Source organism: Bombina bombina, chromosome 2 (assembly GCF_027579735.1).
Source record: "Bombina bombina isolate aBomBom1 chromosome 2, aBomBom1.pri, whole genome shotgun sequence".
NCBI lineage: Eukaryota > Metazoa > Chordata > Amphibia > Anura > Bombinatoridae > Bombina > Bombina bombina.
In genome coordinates, this window is record NC_069500.1 from 824303717 (window position 1) to 824318752 (window position 15036).

Here is a 15036-nt window from a genome sequence, read left to right on the forward strand (position 1 = left end):
GTACGACACACAAAGCTTACATCACCAAGTAATTATATTAAAATGAGCTTTGATTGTTGAGCTCAATGTATTTGTTTGTATTATTTTGAAATAGCATGGGTCTAATCTTAATTAATCTTAAGTGAATTAGCTTGCATGGTGAAATGCATATGCTATCATTCCTATTAACCCCTTAATGACCGAGGACGTGCAGGGTACGTCCTCAAAAAAAAGGCAGTTAACGCCTGAGGACGTACCCTGCACGTCCTCGGTGTGGAAAGCAGCTGGAAGCGATCCTGCTCGCTTCCAGCTGCTTTCCGGTTATTGCAGTGATGCCTCGATATGGAGGCATCCTTTAATAACCTCACATGGCCATCCGATGCAGAGAGAGCCACTCTGTGGCCCTCTCTGCACCGGACATCGATGGCCGGTTTCGTTGGTGGGTGGGAGCCGACTTGGGAGGCGGGTGGGCGGCCATCAGTGTGCCGCGTGACGTCAAGGGGGGCGGGATCGGGGGCGGGATCGTCGGGGGCGCGCACGGGCAGGCGCGCGCACGGAGGGTGGCGGGCGGGCGCGTGCACGGGGCGGGAGCGGGTGGGAACCGCTACACTACGGAAAATGTTTTAATAAAAGTGGCCTAATCTTGTTTGTGCAAAAGCACAAAAAGTGATCATGGAGGGATGAGGGGTTGGTTTTGTGTGGGGGGAAGCTACACTACAGAAACGTTTAACAAATGTAAAAAAAAACCAATTTTTTCCTCTAAACTGGGTACTGGCAGACAGTTGCCAGTACCCAAGATGGCGCCCATTAAGTTAGAGTGGGAGGGTTATAGAGCTGTTTGGGGGGGATCAGTGAGGTTGGGGTCTAAGGGGGGATCGTACACATCATCATATGTAAATATGCTTTTTTTTTTTTTTTTTTTAAAAAGGGCCAAATACCTTTTATTTTAGTACTGGCAGAGTTTCTGCCAGTACTTAAGATGGCGTGGACAATTGTGGGGTGGGGGAGGGAAGAGAGCTGTTTGGGAGGGATCAGGGGGTCTGATGTTTCAGGTGGGAGGCTGAGCTCTACACTAAATCTAATATTAACCCTGCAAGCTCCCTACAAGCTACCTAATTAACCCCTTCACTGCTAGCCATAATACACGTGTGATGCGCAGCGGCATTTAGCGGCCTTCTAAATACCAAAAAGCAACGCCAAAGCCATATATGTCTGCTATTTCTGAACAAAGGGGATCCCAGAGAAGCATTTACAACCATTTGTGCCATAACTGCACAAGCTGTTTGTAAATGATTTCAGTGAGAAACCTAAAATTGTGAAAAATGTAACATTTTTTTTTTATTTGATCGCATTTGGCGGTGAAATGGTGGCATGAAATATACCAAAATGGGCCTAGATCAATACTTGGGGTTGTCTACTACACTACACTAAAGCTAAAATTACCCCAAAAAGCTCCCTACATGCTCCCTAATTAACCCCTACACTGCTGGGCATAATACACGTGTGGTGAGCAGTGGCATTTAGTGGCATTCTAATTACCAAAAAGCAACACCAAAGCCATATAAGTCTGCTATTTCTGAACAAAGGGGATCCCAGAGAAGAATTTACAACCATTTGTGCCATAATTGCACAAGCTGTTTGTAAATAATTTCAGTGAGAAACCTAAAGTTTGTGAAAACATTTGTGAAAAAGTGAACGATTTTTTTTATTTGATCGCATTTGGCGGTGAAATGGTGGCATGAAATATACCAAAATGGGCCTAGATCAATACTTTGGGATGTCTACTAAAAAAAAATATATACATGTCAATGGATATTCAGAGATTCCTGAAAGATATCAGTGTTCTAATGTAACTAGCGCTAATTTTGAAAAAAAAAATGGTTTGGAAATAGCAAAGTGCTACTTGTATTTATTGCCCCATAAATTGCAAAAAAAAGCAAAGAACATGTAAACATTGGGTATTTCTAAACTTAGGACAAAATTTAGAAACTATTTAGCATGGGTGTTTTTTGGTGGTTGTAGATATGTAACAGATTTTGGGGGTCAAAGTTAGAAAAAGTGTTTATTTTTTTTAATTTTTCCTCATATTTTATATATTTTTTTATAGTAAATTATAAGATATGATGAAAATAATGGTATCTTTAGAAATTCCATTTAATGGCGAGAAAAACGGTATATAATATGTGTGGGTACAGTAAATGAGTAAGAGGAAAATTACAGCTAAACACAAACACCACAAAAATGTAAAAATAGCCTTGGTCCCAAACGGACAGAAAATGGAATCATTAAGTGGTTAATCTGAAATGCATTACACAACTATTCATGGGCTTTTCAAATTCAAACCCATAGCTAAAAAAACAAACAAAAAACAAACAAGATAAACTATTTATTTTATGTTGTTTATATTAAACTAGTCCTAAAGCCCATGTACACGGGCCAAAAACCCCATCCACTTGGATCCCCTCTCCCTCCTTCCCCTTCCTTGCCATTCTCAACATTTTTTTTTCTGTAGTGCAGCGGTCCCACCCGCTAATGCCCCCCCACTCCCGCCCCCCCCCAGGCACATTTAAAGGGACACTAAACCCACAATTTTTCTTTCATGGTTCAGGTGGAGAATGCAATTTCAAACAACATTCCAATTTACTTCTATTATCTAATTTGCTTCATTCTTTAGATATACTTTGTTAAAAAAAATAGCAATGCACATGGGTGAGCCATCACAGGGGGCATCTATTTGTAGCCACCAATGAGCAGCTACTTAGCCTATCTAGATATGCTTTCCAGCAAAGGATATCAAGACAATTAAGCAAATTAGACAATAGAAGTAAATTAGGAAGTTGTATACAACAGCAAGCTCTTTGTAAATCATGAAAGAAGCCTTGTATCACATTGGTAATTATTAATTTTACTTGAAGTTTTATTCCACTTTCAGAAGAGACTCCTGTACCTGAGGTTCGAGATTGATATCTATAGAGATCACAGCCCAATCAGGTTGCAGGAAACTACATCATAACTTTTTTGTTAAATGCATGAGGGTATTCTTGTATTGTAAGACAGATAAATGACCAGATAAATTAATGGGCTGTGATCCTACTGACCTTACAACTATATGTAAAAGACTCATATGCCAAAAAATGATAAATATGGTTCATTTGTTTGCTAAGGGAAAGTCATATGTAGGTGTTTCATTCAGGTTTATGCTCAAAAGTATTTTGTCTAGCTGTGAGTTAAGATAACTGACTAGAGAGAAATATGGAATTACTACTACCTGTTAACGTAGATAAATCCCTCTTTTTTGGAAATAAATTAAAAAATTAATTATCATCGGTATGCGCAAATGACAACCAAGCAGGTCTGTTTGCTCGTTTAGAATCATTCTGGTGAAAAAAATAGCACACAGCAATTCTATGAGACGCAGCAGAGACTTGGCCAAAGCAATGGGATAGTACTGAGACGGGATCAAGGCAAGCAGAGACAGCTAATGCAAGAAATAATGATACAATTTAACACTTACATCCAGAGCACCCACAAGAATATCAGTTTGGCAGCTGGCATGGATACGCTGTAGGATGATGTCATCGGCTCCTTTTGTGTAAAGTTTTATCTTCCCGTCTTGTTCTCTGACTTTGGTAAAAAAAAAATACATAAATCAACAGTAACAGAAAAATGAAATGTAACTAAAAGTTTCCTCTGTTATCCCAAAATACCTACTGGAAGCATTAATGAATTACTTTAATATAACTGGGTTTTAAGTAGTCTACAATTATGCGTTTATTAATTTATAGTTCTTTGCTTCCTATTATTCTTATAAAACAGAAATACATAGTACATTGGGACAGGTAACAAAAAGTTTAGTGTAAAATGACTCAAGACAAACACAAGAGACTTTGGTCTACTCTAGATTCAATAAATCCTGATAGTGAATTAAATCCCATGGCAAAATAAGTGTTAACCGGGTATGCAGCTGTAACCAGTTTGGGATGTAAAGGGTTAAATAACCCTTTTAGCTTTAACCAGGTTATTATAGCCAAGCCAGTCCAGTTGAGTCTGTGACTTAGTTCAGTGGGTGCAAGACAATGCACCAAACTCCCCTTTAAAGCCACCCACAGTAAATTATCTCTGCTGCCACCACTTAGAATTATTATATGGGAAATCCTAACGAACACGCAGGTTAATATAGATTACCAAAACCAAAGCACAATACTGTTATAATAGTTTCTTCTGTAACGTGGTTGAAATATTAGAAAATAGCAAAAACTTAAAGGGATACTAAGCCCATTTTTTTTAATTTTATTAATCAGATAGAGCAGGCAATTTTAAGCAACTTTCTAATTTACTCCTATTATCAATGAATGTAGCTGTACCTCTTATGGCAGGTCATAAACGTCTTCCTAAACTCTGATTTAAATTATAGCATACATTATAATTTTATTTAGGTTTATACAGTAGCCCTACACTTTAAATCAATCACATTGGGAAAGCATAAGGATTAATTATATTGTGTATTATTTGTCAGCAGTTGTTACTATTCAGACAGGCCTGCACCGCTCCAGTATTGCACCAGATAGGTTAATACGTCATGAGGTCTATCCACTTTTTTACATAATTTTCCCGGTGCAATCCGTGAGCCTTTTTTGGTGCACACCTGCCTGAGTCGATCTGCTCCAATCGCTTATTCTATTTACGGTACTGTTAATTACCATTGACCTATGTTATACTTACTTAGTATTTACATTTATGGTTAGGAGGTTTTTCCTCCAAGTTGCACTTTCATGAATTTATAAATACAGTTTTTGTGCAATTGTACAATACAGAGTCTAGTATATTTTTTCATATTAGATAGACAATATTATCTATTTATGATTATTATCTGGATATGCTGACTCTCTCCTTTTTTATTATTTTTATTTTAATTTAAGTTTTATATACACCTACACTGGTAGTTCCTTTTACCTTTTAATTATATTCATTAAATGTTAAGTTTTAATATCACACTCGTCTTGGGCAGCCTCTCCTGTTGGATATTTCTACTATAGCTTCATAGCTTCATTTGAGTGCTCTGTAACTGTCCAAATCTTTTCTCCTTATTTTACACACGTTATCACCTGGCTAGTGAGCACCCCCATCATATATTATTGCTGTTAGGGTCTTTTACCTAATAATCCATATTGCCAGCTTTGCTGACATATGATTGTACTTGAATTAATTCTACCTATGGGGTTTTTATAGACGTTACTTTTTCCACATATATAATATATCTACATTATTTTGATACCAAACATGACCTGTTTGTCATTTAAAATGTATTCAAGACACTTCTGCTTGAATATAATGCAATGTTATCTTTAATTGACCCAAGGGTTATGAGCTGACAGAACATGTTGTCTTCTGTCACTTAAAGGGACATGAAACCTAAAAAATTTCTTTCATGATTTAGACACAGAATACAATTTTAAACAACTTTCCAATTTACTTCTATTTTTTAATTTGCTTCCTTCTCTTGTTTTCCTTTGCTAGTAACCTAGGTACCTAGGTAAGCTCAGGAGCAGCAAATAACCTAGGTTCTAGCTGCTGATTGGTGGGTTCATATATATATATATATACTCATTGTCATTGGCTCACCCATGTGTTCAGTTAGAAATCAGTAGTGCATTGCTGCTCCTTCAACAAATGATACCAAGAGAATGAAACAAATTAAATAATAGAAATAAATTAGAAAGTTGTTTAAAATTGTATTCATGCAATCATGAAAGAAAACTTTTGGGTTTCCTGTAACTTTAATGCTGGCAACTTGGCCCAGAAAGATCACTCTACTAAGAGTGAATTGTACCTTGTAGCAGATTCAGGTAATGAAAAAGTTTGACTTTTTAGACAGGTACACACTAAACAGAATATTAAACCCATTAAATCCTGAAATCATTAGGTTTTCATGACATTAATGAATTCCTCATACTAAGCATAAGGGGTAAATTTATTAAGCTGCGTTCACATGCTTTTCCAGCTATGTTAAGAAGGTTTGCATAAGTGAGCCTCCTGTCTCATATTTAAGAAGCAAAAAATGCTTATTTTTTCCCTCTGTGCCACCTCAGAAATGGCGAGAACAACCACCCTGACACTCGCTTGTTTGGGATGATTGTTATTCCCTGCTCTACCTCTAGTGCAATTGGTTGCTAGGGGGTGGCACTGCACAAGAACCCTCTTGTGCATTATTCAATTTTGCTGTGCAATGAAACACCACAGGTAGCGATTTTAGGCAGACAGATTCACTACTTGCGAACCTGTCCGGCTGCAGGAATGGTTTACTCCTTAGTGTAGGTGAAAAAAAAATGTATGCCCCAAATACCCATTAACACGCATGGTCGGACCAATGTTTGTGTATGCAAGGTCTCCAAGATACCTCTCATTCTAACCAGCGAAACTACTTTTCTATAACAAACCAACCATGTGACTATTTTACACTTACAAACATCCAAATCTGCTGACATATACCCATCCTATAGTCAATATATGAGCAAAAGAAAGGTGACATCAATAGACTGAGTCAGTTTAAGACCAATAGGTTTAGTATAAATAGCACTGATAAAGCAGGGATTCATGATCACCTAAAATAGACATTCTCTTCCGCACGCTGCTGAAATCCAGGACTGCCAGGCTTCTGTAGGTTTTCTCTATCCCCAGTTCACTTATTGTGATGGTATCCTGAGTACGGGAAAGAAAAACGTAGCCAAAATTTCTGGCAGCTGTAACAAGGGCTTCCTCATCTGGGGAGGCAGCTTGGTATACTAGGCTACCTGCAAACAAAGTCGCAGAAACAAAATCACAAGCCTTCTTATTAACTTTATTGCGGCAGATAAAGTGTGAATAATGCACTGACATAGGGCTCGCGTACCAGTTTAATTTATGAGAATTGTCTTTTACAAAACAAATTTGAACTGTATTTTGTAAGAAATGTTGTTTAACTAAAAAACTAATAAATTAATAAAAAATGTGTTCGTTCGTTTATTTAGATACTAAATTTAATAGACAGTGGAGACTTAATGAAGGAATAATGAAATTATCTTATTAATTTATTAGTCTGTTTAGTTAATTAGTGGATTTCAGATTAATTAATTGGCTTTAATTCATTATTAGTTTTGCAAATGAATAAAGATAACATATTTTTGCACTTGTCTAGATTAAAATACAGTGACTAAAAGTTACACTTTAAAAAGCATATTGAAAATATAATGTGGAAATTGATTTAAAAGGATGTATAGTAAATTGTTTTAATAATGTGGGTTAAAGGGACAGTATAGTCAAATTAAACTTTTATGATCCAGATAGAGATTGACATTTTAAACAAATTTCCAGATTACTTCTATAATCAAATTTACTTTTTTTTTTTTTTTGGTTTCCTTTGTTGAAGTTGCAGCAATGCACTACATAGCTAGCTGAACACATTGAGTGAACCAATGGCAATGGCATATATGTGTAGACACCAATCAGCAGCTCCCAATAGTGCATTGCTGCTCCTGAGCCTACCAAGTTATCCTTTTTAACAAATGATATCAAGAGAACAACACCAATTTATTAATAGAAGTATGTTGGAAAGTGGTTTAAAATCACATACTCTCTCTATCTAAATCATAAAGGTTTAAGTTTGGCTTTACTGCCCCTTTAAAATCAGCAAGCAAAATGCAAATTTAAATTAATCAGTAAAATTCCTATTAAAATACATAGTATACATCATATTATTGTATAATGTAATCTAAAATTCATACAAAATTCAAAGCATACTTCATTTTTGTATTGAAAAACAAGTCTTGCAGCCTCGGTGAGTGGCCTAAATAGGGGCATTCTTTGTTCATCACTGATGTTTTTGTACATGGCGTATTCTATAAGCATTTTAAGCCAGTAGATCTCACTGTTTTATCTACCAAATGTCTAAATCTACAAGTTTATCTCAAAATATGCAATGTGCTTACTGCACTGATAGATAACTGGATACATGTTAATCTAGAAGCTAATGCAAAGTAAACTATGTTAAAAACAATGCAATTTGATTTCTACATGTTTAAAAATAAATGTTGCTAACAGTACTGGGTGCTCCCAGTTACAATGGCCAATGTGAGGGTCACCATGATGAATTTATATCATGACTAGAAAACTTTAGAGAATTGGGCCCTTAATTTTTCATATGGGACAGTGTTGTGAAGTGTAACCCACAGATTACGTTCCTGGTTTCAAGAAATTATATAGTGGAGGGATCATAATACTGGTTTCAATTATCAACATTTTTGGGGGGTTGCCATTTTCCATCAGGAGATGGAATTGCCTGGTATTTCAGGGCTGGATTGACCTTGTTAGGCAGGATCAGACTGATGTACTACAGGAAAGTTCTCTGTGAAAAACACAATTGGGCTAAAAGAAGCTACACCTATCCATAGAACAAGTCACTGAGCAGTTTGTTCCTGGCAGATTGCTTCTCTTTCTGTATGCATTTGTATTATTACCATAGGGAAAGTCTCCCTAAGGGTGATGGGGGAAACCAGAAGTGGACTCCTTGCCCAATGTACCTCACTGATGAGGACCAAGGGAGACAGAAATGATTGTCTGGGGTTGCCATTTCCTTTGTTTAGAGAATTTCCTGGTATTTCGGGGCTGGTCTGACCTTGTCAGGTGGGAACACTCTGATATACAGGAGGGTGAAAAACACAATTGGGCAAATAGAAGCTACTCCCAGGTGGTAACCAGGCCATAGAACAAGCCACTGGGCAGCTGTTCATTCCTGGAAGGTTGCTTCTCTTTCTGTAGGAAAAATAAAGAACAGTTGCTTTTGTAGCATAAAACATATATATTTTTTACCTGGCCTTTCATCCACCATAACCGTATGACAGAGAGCTATCATCTTAAAGAATTCACGTATGAGAGGATCTTCATCTTTACGAACTTCATCCACTAGGGACTGGTCATAGAACTTGAAACCACAGTCAGCATATTTATTCCAGTCAAATCTCACCTCTGGAAACTAATGAATTCATACAATAATCAAGACTGAATATGCATTTCATAGGAAGGAAAATATAAATAAAAGAATATATATTTTTTAGCATGAGAACATTCTTATTTTAAAAAAGTACACCTGAATTAAAAGCAAAACAGATCAGCACAACCATTGTATTCATTCTTTTATGTGTGCCTACTGCTTAATGAAGAAACCAGTGAAAGGCTTTAATCTTGCTAAACATAGTTATAGTTATACAAAGAAGCAAAAAAATATGCAAGTTGATTATTAAAATTGTTCTGTATTCCATTGTTAGCCCCTTGGCAAATACTAAACCATTTTAATTTTAACTGTGTTAATGAATTGTGGTTTATTTAAAGTTGCAGATACAATATTATTACTATTGTACTTGAAAGTTGTAAATGAGACCTAAGCTCTTACATAGTAAATTAACAATGGCTTAAAAAGGTATACCCCTTAATCATACTTAATGTTCAAAACCAATTGTAACATATTTTTAGGTAGACAAATCTCCTATGATGTATTCCCCTAGTTCTCATTTATAGGGGCATATTTATCAAAGTGTGAGCGGACATGATACGATGTAGATAATCATGTCCGCAGTACAAGCAGTTCATCAGAACTGCTTGTGCAATACCGCCCCTGCAGATTCGCGGCCAATCGGCCGCTATCAGGGGGTGTCAATCAACCTGATCGTATTCGATTGGGTTAATTTCTGTCCGCCGCCTCAGAGCAGGCAGACAAATTAGGGAGCAGCAGTCTCCGTACGGTGCTTGATAAGTCTGCCCTATAGTGTGGTGTTTTAAAAAAAAAACACACACACACATCACAGGTTTGCTGTCTAATCACAGGCTACATGATTAATTAGAGCCAGCTGACAGCTTTATCCAGAGCAGGAGCGCATTACAAGTTATAATCAGTTTTGAACTGTAAGCCTGATTTTATGCTAAACATTTCCCAATTATTTACAAAAAAAATAAATTTACTGTGCCTTTAAGGAGTGATCACCCAGCAGAGTGACTGACATGGGAAATTTGAAGCCATATAAAGCCATTGTCATGTCAAATGGTCAACATTGGGCACTAAGGGTGAACGAGTGGTTCTATTTAATAGAACTACAACATACTGTTTATATATTTTTTTTCCATAATTTTTTTAATTGAGTTTGTTAGTGAGTACAGCAGTATGTACAAAAAAGGCAATAGGTGGTTCATTAATAATTATTGCACAATTCACAGGACGTAAATATTCTAAAGCCAAATAGTATATAGGACATAAGGCCACATAGTATTTGAATAACCAAGTATTCAAAACATTAGTAGGGCTAAGGTACATGTGTAGATGGAACCTTATTTTAAATAATATAAGCTCCTCAGAGAATATTAAAGGACGCTTATGGACCCTGATAAGCATAAACTATGCGGGAGAGGAATCTAATGGTAGAAACGGTCAGTCTTGGACCACTGGTATTTAAAAGATATATGACATCTAAAAAAGATTGAATGATATATTTAAGATTATTAATTTGCAGGTCTAGATCAGAATACATATCAACCTTGTTAATCCTGGAGGAGGATCTATTTCAGTACTTAAAGGGACATTAAACACCAAAAAAATGCTAGATAGAATGATGCAGTCAAAGAAAAGATTAGTCTCAGAATATCATGAAGATGTAGTTTTTAAAGTTTCATTAGCTGTTTAAATATTGACAAAATAAGTGTAAAGTTTTAGTGTCTATAAAACAATGGGAGCTGCCATGTTGTAACTTAGGTTACCTTCTCTGCTGCGGCCAATTAGGGACCGTTATAAATAGGTCACTAGAGTGTGCAGCCAATGGCTGTGTGGAATATAACAGTGTTCTGCACTTCCATTTCTAACAGGAACTGAAAAGCTCACAAATTTAGAATGAAATTACAGGAAAATGGGTCAAAGTAAATAATGAAAGTATATTGCAGACTTTTTTTACATATACGATGTATCATTTTATATTACCCTCTGAAAGTGTTTAATGTCCCTTTAAGTAACATAGGGGATATAACTGCATAGTAAAGTTTAAGCATGCAAAGATATGAAACAAGAAAACCATAAAACTAGGTGCTTATATGTAGCGTGTAGAGATATTAGCTGGTAGCTATTTGATAAATGATTACATAAGTAGCTAGGCAACAATGGCGGTTACAAGACTCCAAAATTGGGCTAAGTAAGATGATCTGTATTGGCAGATTGGTCAGCTACATTTATTTGCAAATTGACACGAGTGGATGTACTCTATGATTATGCATGGATTGTGATATGGGATATCAAGCCACTGGCTCTGACAAGAAAGTAAACTATAGATAATTAGAGAATATTGAAAGGGTATAACCAACCTCTTCCCACAATCTTCATTGTAGGCAAATGAAGGAGAGTTCACCTGAGCATGCAATTAACGTAGCTTAATAAAAAGAAACCCTAAAAGAATATCATAAATTGTAGGTTGGACCTTCAATAGATATATACAAAAACAGAAGTTACTGCACTATATACATTCAAAGTATAAAAAGTGGGATAGATGAGACCTATATTTCATTATTAAGAAAAGTTAGGTCTCTGTCATAATAGAGGTACATATCTCCATTAAGCAAAATTTATAAAGAAAAGCATGTCTAATCCTTAGTGTACTCGCTAGTAGATTATAATCTAGGCAGCTATAGGTATTTAGGAACACATATGGAAGCATGTTAAAAACAGAAATTACTAGTGAGGTAAAAAGGGCAAAGCAATTGTGGACAATTAACAAATATTTATGGTAAGTAGGTAACTAGGTACCCCGTAGTGTAATACTACTAGCATCAATTCAATTAACCCACACCCCTCCTCTGTAGTCCATTGAGTTTTGACATATAGTACAGGAAAGACTGGGACAGTTTAAAGAAGAACCCCCATACGTCAGACAAGCTCAGCTGGCTGAAGTCACAGGGGAACAGGGAGCTCGAACAGATATATGTCCAATGCCTTATGGATAGTTACTCCCTAAAACTTCCAGTGCGTCACCAGCCTCCTCTCACCTTCTGAACTGTTCAGGTCTGGACATAGTCACTCTGTGCGTTGATTGCAGTGCTGTCGTTTACCAGGAGGTCGGCTGCACCATCCCTGATTTCGGCTACAGAACAGATGACTCTGGCTGCCCAAGAGCCACTCTGCTGTGTAGCGGCATCAGATCCAGCCATGGTACAATTATTTTTATATTTCCACGTAGGTGAGGTAGGTTTCTACTCTGCTTTTCTCTCTCCAGTTTTTAGTGACCAGCTCTGAATGTAATCTGCTGTGTGGAACAGGGAACATTCATCAGTTTGGGTTTCCATATGCTGCTTAACAACATCCCTACTTTCCGCAATCTTAAATGCACCATTGTCTCCTTCCCTATATTGAGTTCTAGCTAAATGTATAAGTTATTTGAAGCTACTGTGCCTCTGCAGGTCTAGTTCTCTAAGGAGTGTTTGTATTAGTGAATGATGGTCCTCCTCCATGCTTGAGAGTTTGTCACCGCAGTACTATGTTGGCTGCTATACAACAACGGGTATCGGGGGGGGGGGGGGAGTTGAAAGACAGAATGAAGACAGCCGCCAAAGTCTCCAACAGTCCGGGAAAGGGCTCAACACAGTATTACTTGTACAATATAGACATCAAACAGTGCGGTAGCTTCTGCTAAAGCTTGTAGTTTATATAGAGGATAGCGATGCCACTTTTATAATAGAATAATCATCGGATTATCTAAGCAAAGTAAGGAGCTCCTATTTTTCCATCCTAGCATGGCCGCTGCCCGGACATGCCCCAGAACTACAACATATTTTAAGCCACTGGTTTGAATTTAAACCATTTAGAACTATATTACAAGTGGGACACAATCACTTGTGCAGGGTGTGCTCAGTCTTGAGCAAAATATAATGCACAATGTGGTAGTACAAGTGGATGGTTAAAAATGTTAACACAAACATCTTAACATAGCAGAAAATTGTTTAGTGAGATGTATACATTTAATGGATAAAGCAGTGTGCTATCAGTGCGCTCTCTGTGCTTGTATTACAAATAGAGAGTTAAGTGTCGCAACTTTAAGTGATGTTAAACTTTCTCCTTTGTATAAACAGATCCAAAATGTTAGTGATATTTTAGATGGAGTTTAATTCATCAGTTGTAATGAAAAAAATGCTTTAACTTACCTTTTAACGTATCGCTGAAATTCTAATACCCTGTGCTCCGGCCGCCCACTTCAAAAGTAATTTTTTTGTGAGCTAAAGGTTTGAATTGTTCTCCAATCTGTGCTCTACTCACAACAAGTGTGCCGTACAACTGGAGCGCTGATTGGAGAACAGTTCAATCCTTAGCTCACAAAAAAATACTTTTGAAGTGGGCAGCTGTAGGACAGGTTATTAGAATGGCACGGCTAGATTAAAAAGTTAAAGGGCATGATCATTTCAATTGATGAATTAAACTCTATCTAAAACATTGCTAACACCCCAGATCTGTTTATACAAAGGGGAAAGTTTGCCAATCCAAAATACTGCAGTAAAATAAGCACTTAAGTGAATGATTACCCCTTGTTGCTTTGCATAAAAAAACACACGAAAATGCTATGAAAATAAAGGTTTTAAGTTCTAATTACACTTAATACTTATGAAACAAAGGTTTATTGATGACAAACAGTTTAGCAACAACGTGTTTAATGCTTAAGTTTCAGAAAAACAGTATAGCACAGAGCTACACCACTTGAATGGATGTTTGCAATACATTGAGGGTTCTCTGACATGAATTTTACTGTACACCCCCCAAAAAAGTCCATTATGTGATGGATTTAGCGCACCCCACACTAAACGACAAGGAGATTTTAGCTTGCTCTAGACCAGTGATTCCCAAACATTTTCCATCCATGCCCCCTTGGTTCCATAAACTCCTAATCATTGCATACCATACAATTTAATACAATTTTAAAAAGTTACAATTAATTAATTTTACATGTAATCAAAATTGTAATGAAATATTTTGATTCAATTAATTAATTACAAGTGTATTCTCTTGATCTTGTACAATTTGTTTTTAAAATTATTATTTTTATTGAGGATATACAATAAGTTAAACAAACATTAATAAAGAACAGTGTTCCAAGCATATCTTCAAAACATTAGTGAGCATAAAATTGAATTTTTAAACAGTTTTCTACTCTTCCCTTTACTGTTCCAGTTAGGCCACTCTTGGACCTTTAAAGGGACACTAAACCCCCTAAAAAATATTTAATGATTCAAGTAGAGAATGCAATTTTAAACAACATTCCAATTTACTTCTATTATCTAATTTGCTTCATTATTTAGCTATCCTTTGTTGAAGAAATAGCAATGCACATGGGTGAGCCAATCACATGAGGCATCTATGTGCAGCTAAAAATGAGCAGCTACTAAGCCTATCTAGATATGCTTTTCAGCAAACTATATCAAGAGAATGAAGCAAATTAGATAATAGAAGTAAATTAGAAAGTTGTTTAAAATTGCATGATCTTACTAAATCATGAAAGAAAAAATTTGGGTTTCATGTCCCTTTAAATGCAGGAGTTATATCGAACAAGGAGATAAATAATATGAAAGCCACTTTAAGGCCTTCTGCAAATGTAAATGGTACAAAGATAAAGAAACAAGAAGAAAAAAAACACCTCTGATCCTATTAGATACACAAACCATAAAATCACATGAAGCATAAATTGCATCTTACAAATATGCGTTTGATAAGCTGTTGCACAACAAATTAAAGTATATGGGAAAGCGGCGATTGCTAAGGGATAGAAGTTCACTGTTCTGCACCATATTTAAAATGAACTTAATTAGGTGGAAGAGACTCTAAATGCTCATTAATATGAAGTCATCAGGAACTGTATAAGAAAACATTGAATGATGGATATATTAATGTTACATCTTCAAATAATAGATTATGGAAGTATGGAAGAATATATGCAATAGTTTATATATTTAACATAAGTGAAGAATTAGACTATCGGGAGAGTATCCTATAATATAAAAGGCCAAGTG

At 36.3% G+C, this 15036-nt stretch overlaps 1 protein-coding gene across 1 annotated transcript in view; it reads right to left on the minus strand.

Annotated features, from left to right (window-relative positions):
* LOC128647319 (phospholipid-transporting ATPase IC-like) overlaps positions 1-15036 on the minus strand; it is a 304249-nt gene that overhangs the window by 145063 nt on the left and 144150 nt on the right. Inside the window, exons 12-14 of the mRNA XM_053700103.1 lie at positions 8824-8986; positions 6582-6770; positions 3494-3603 (exon numbers count right to left, since the gene is read on the minus strand). Coding sequence (XP_053556078.1) covers positions 3494-3603; positions 6582-6770; positions 8824-8986 — 462 coding nt within the window. The remainder of the gene's footprint in view (positions 1-3493; positions 3604-6581; positions 6771-8823; positions 8987-15036) is intronic.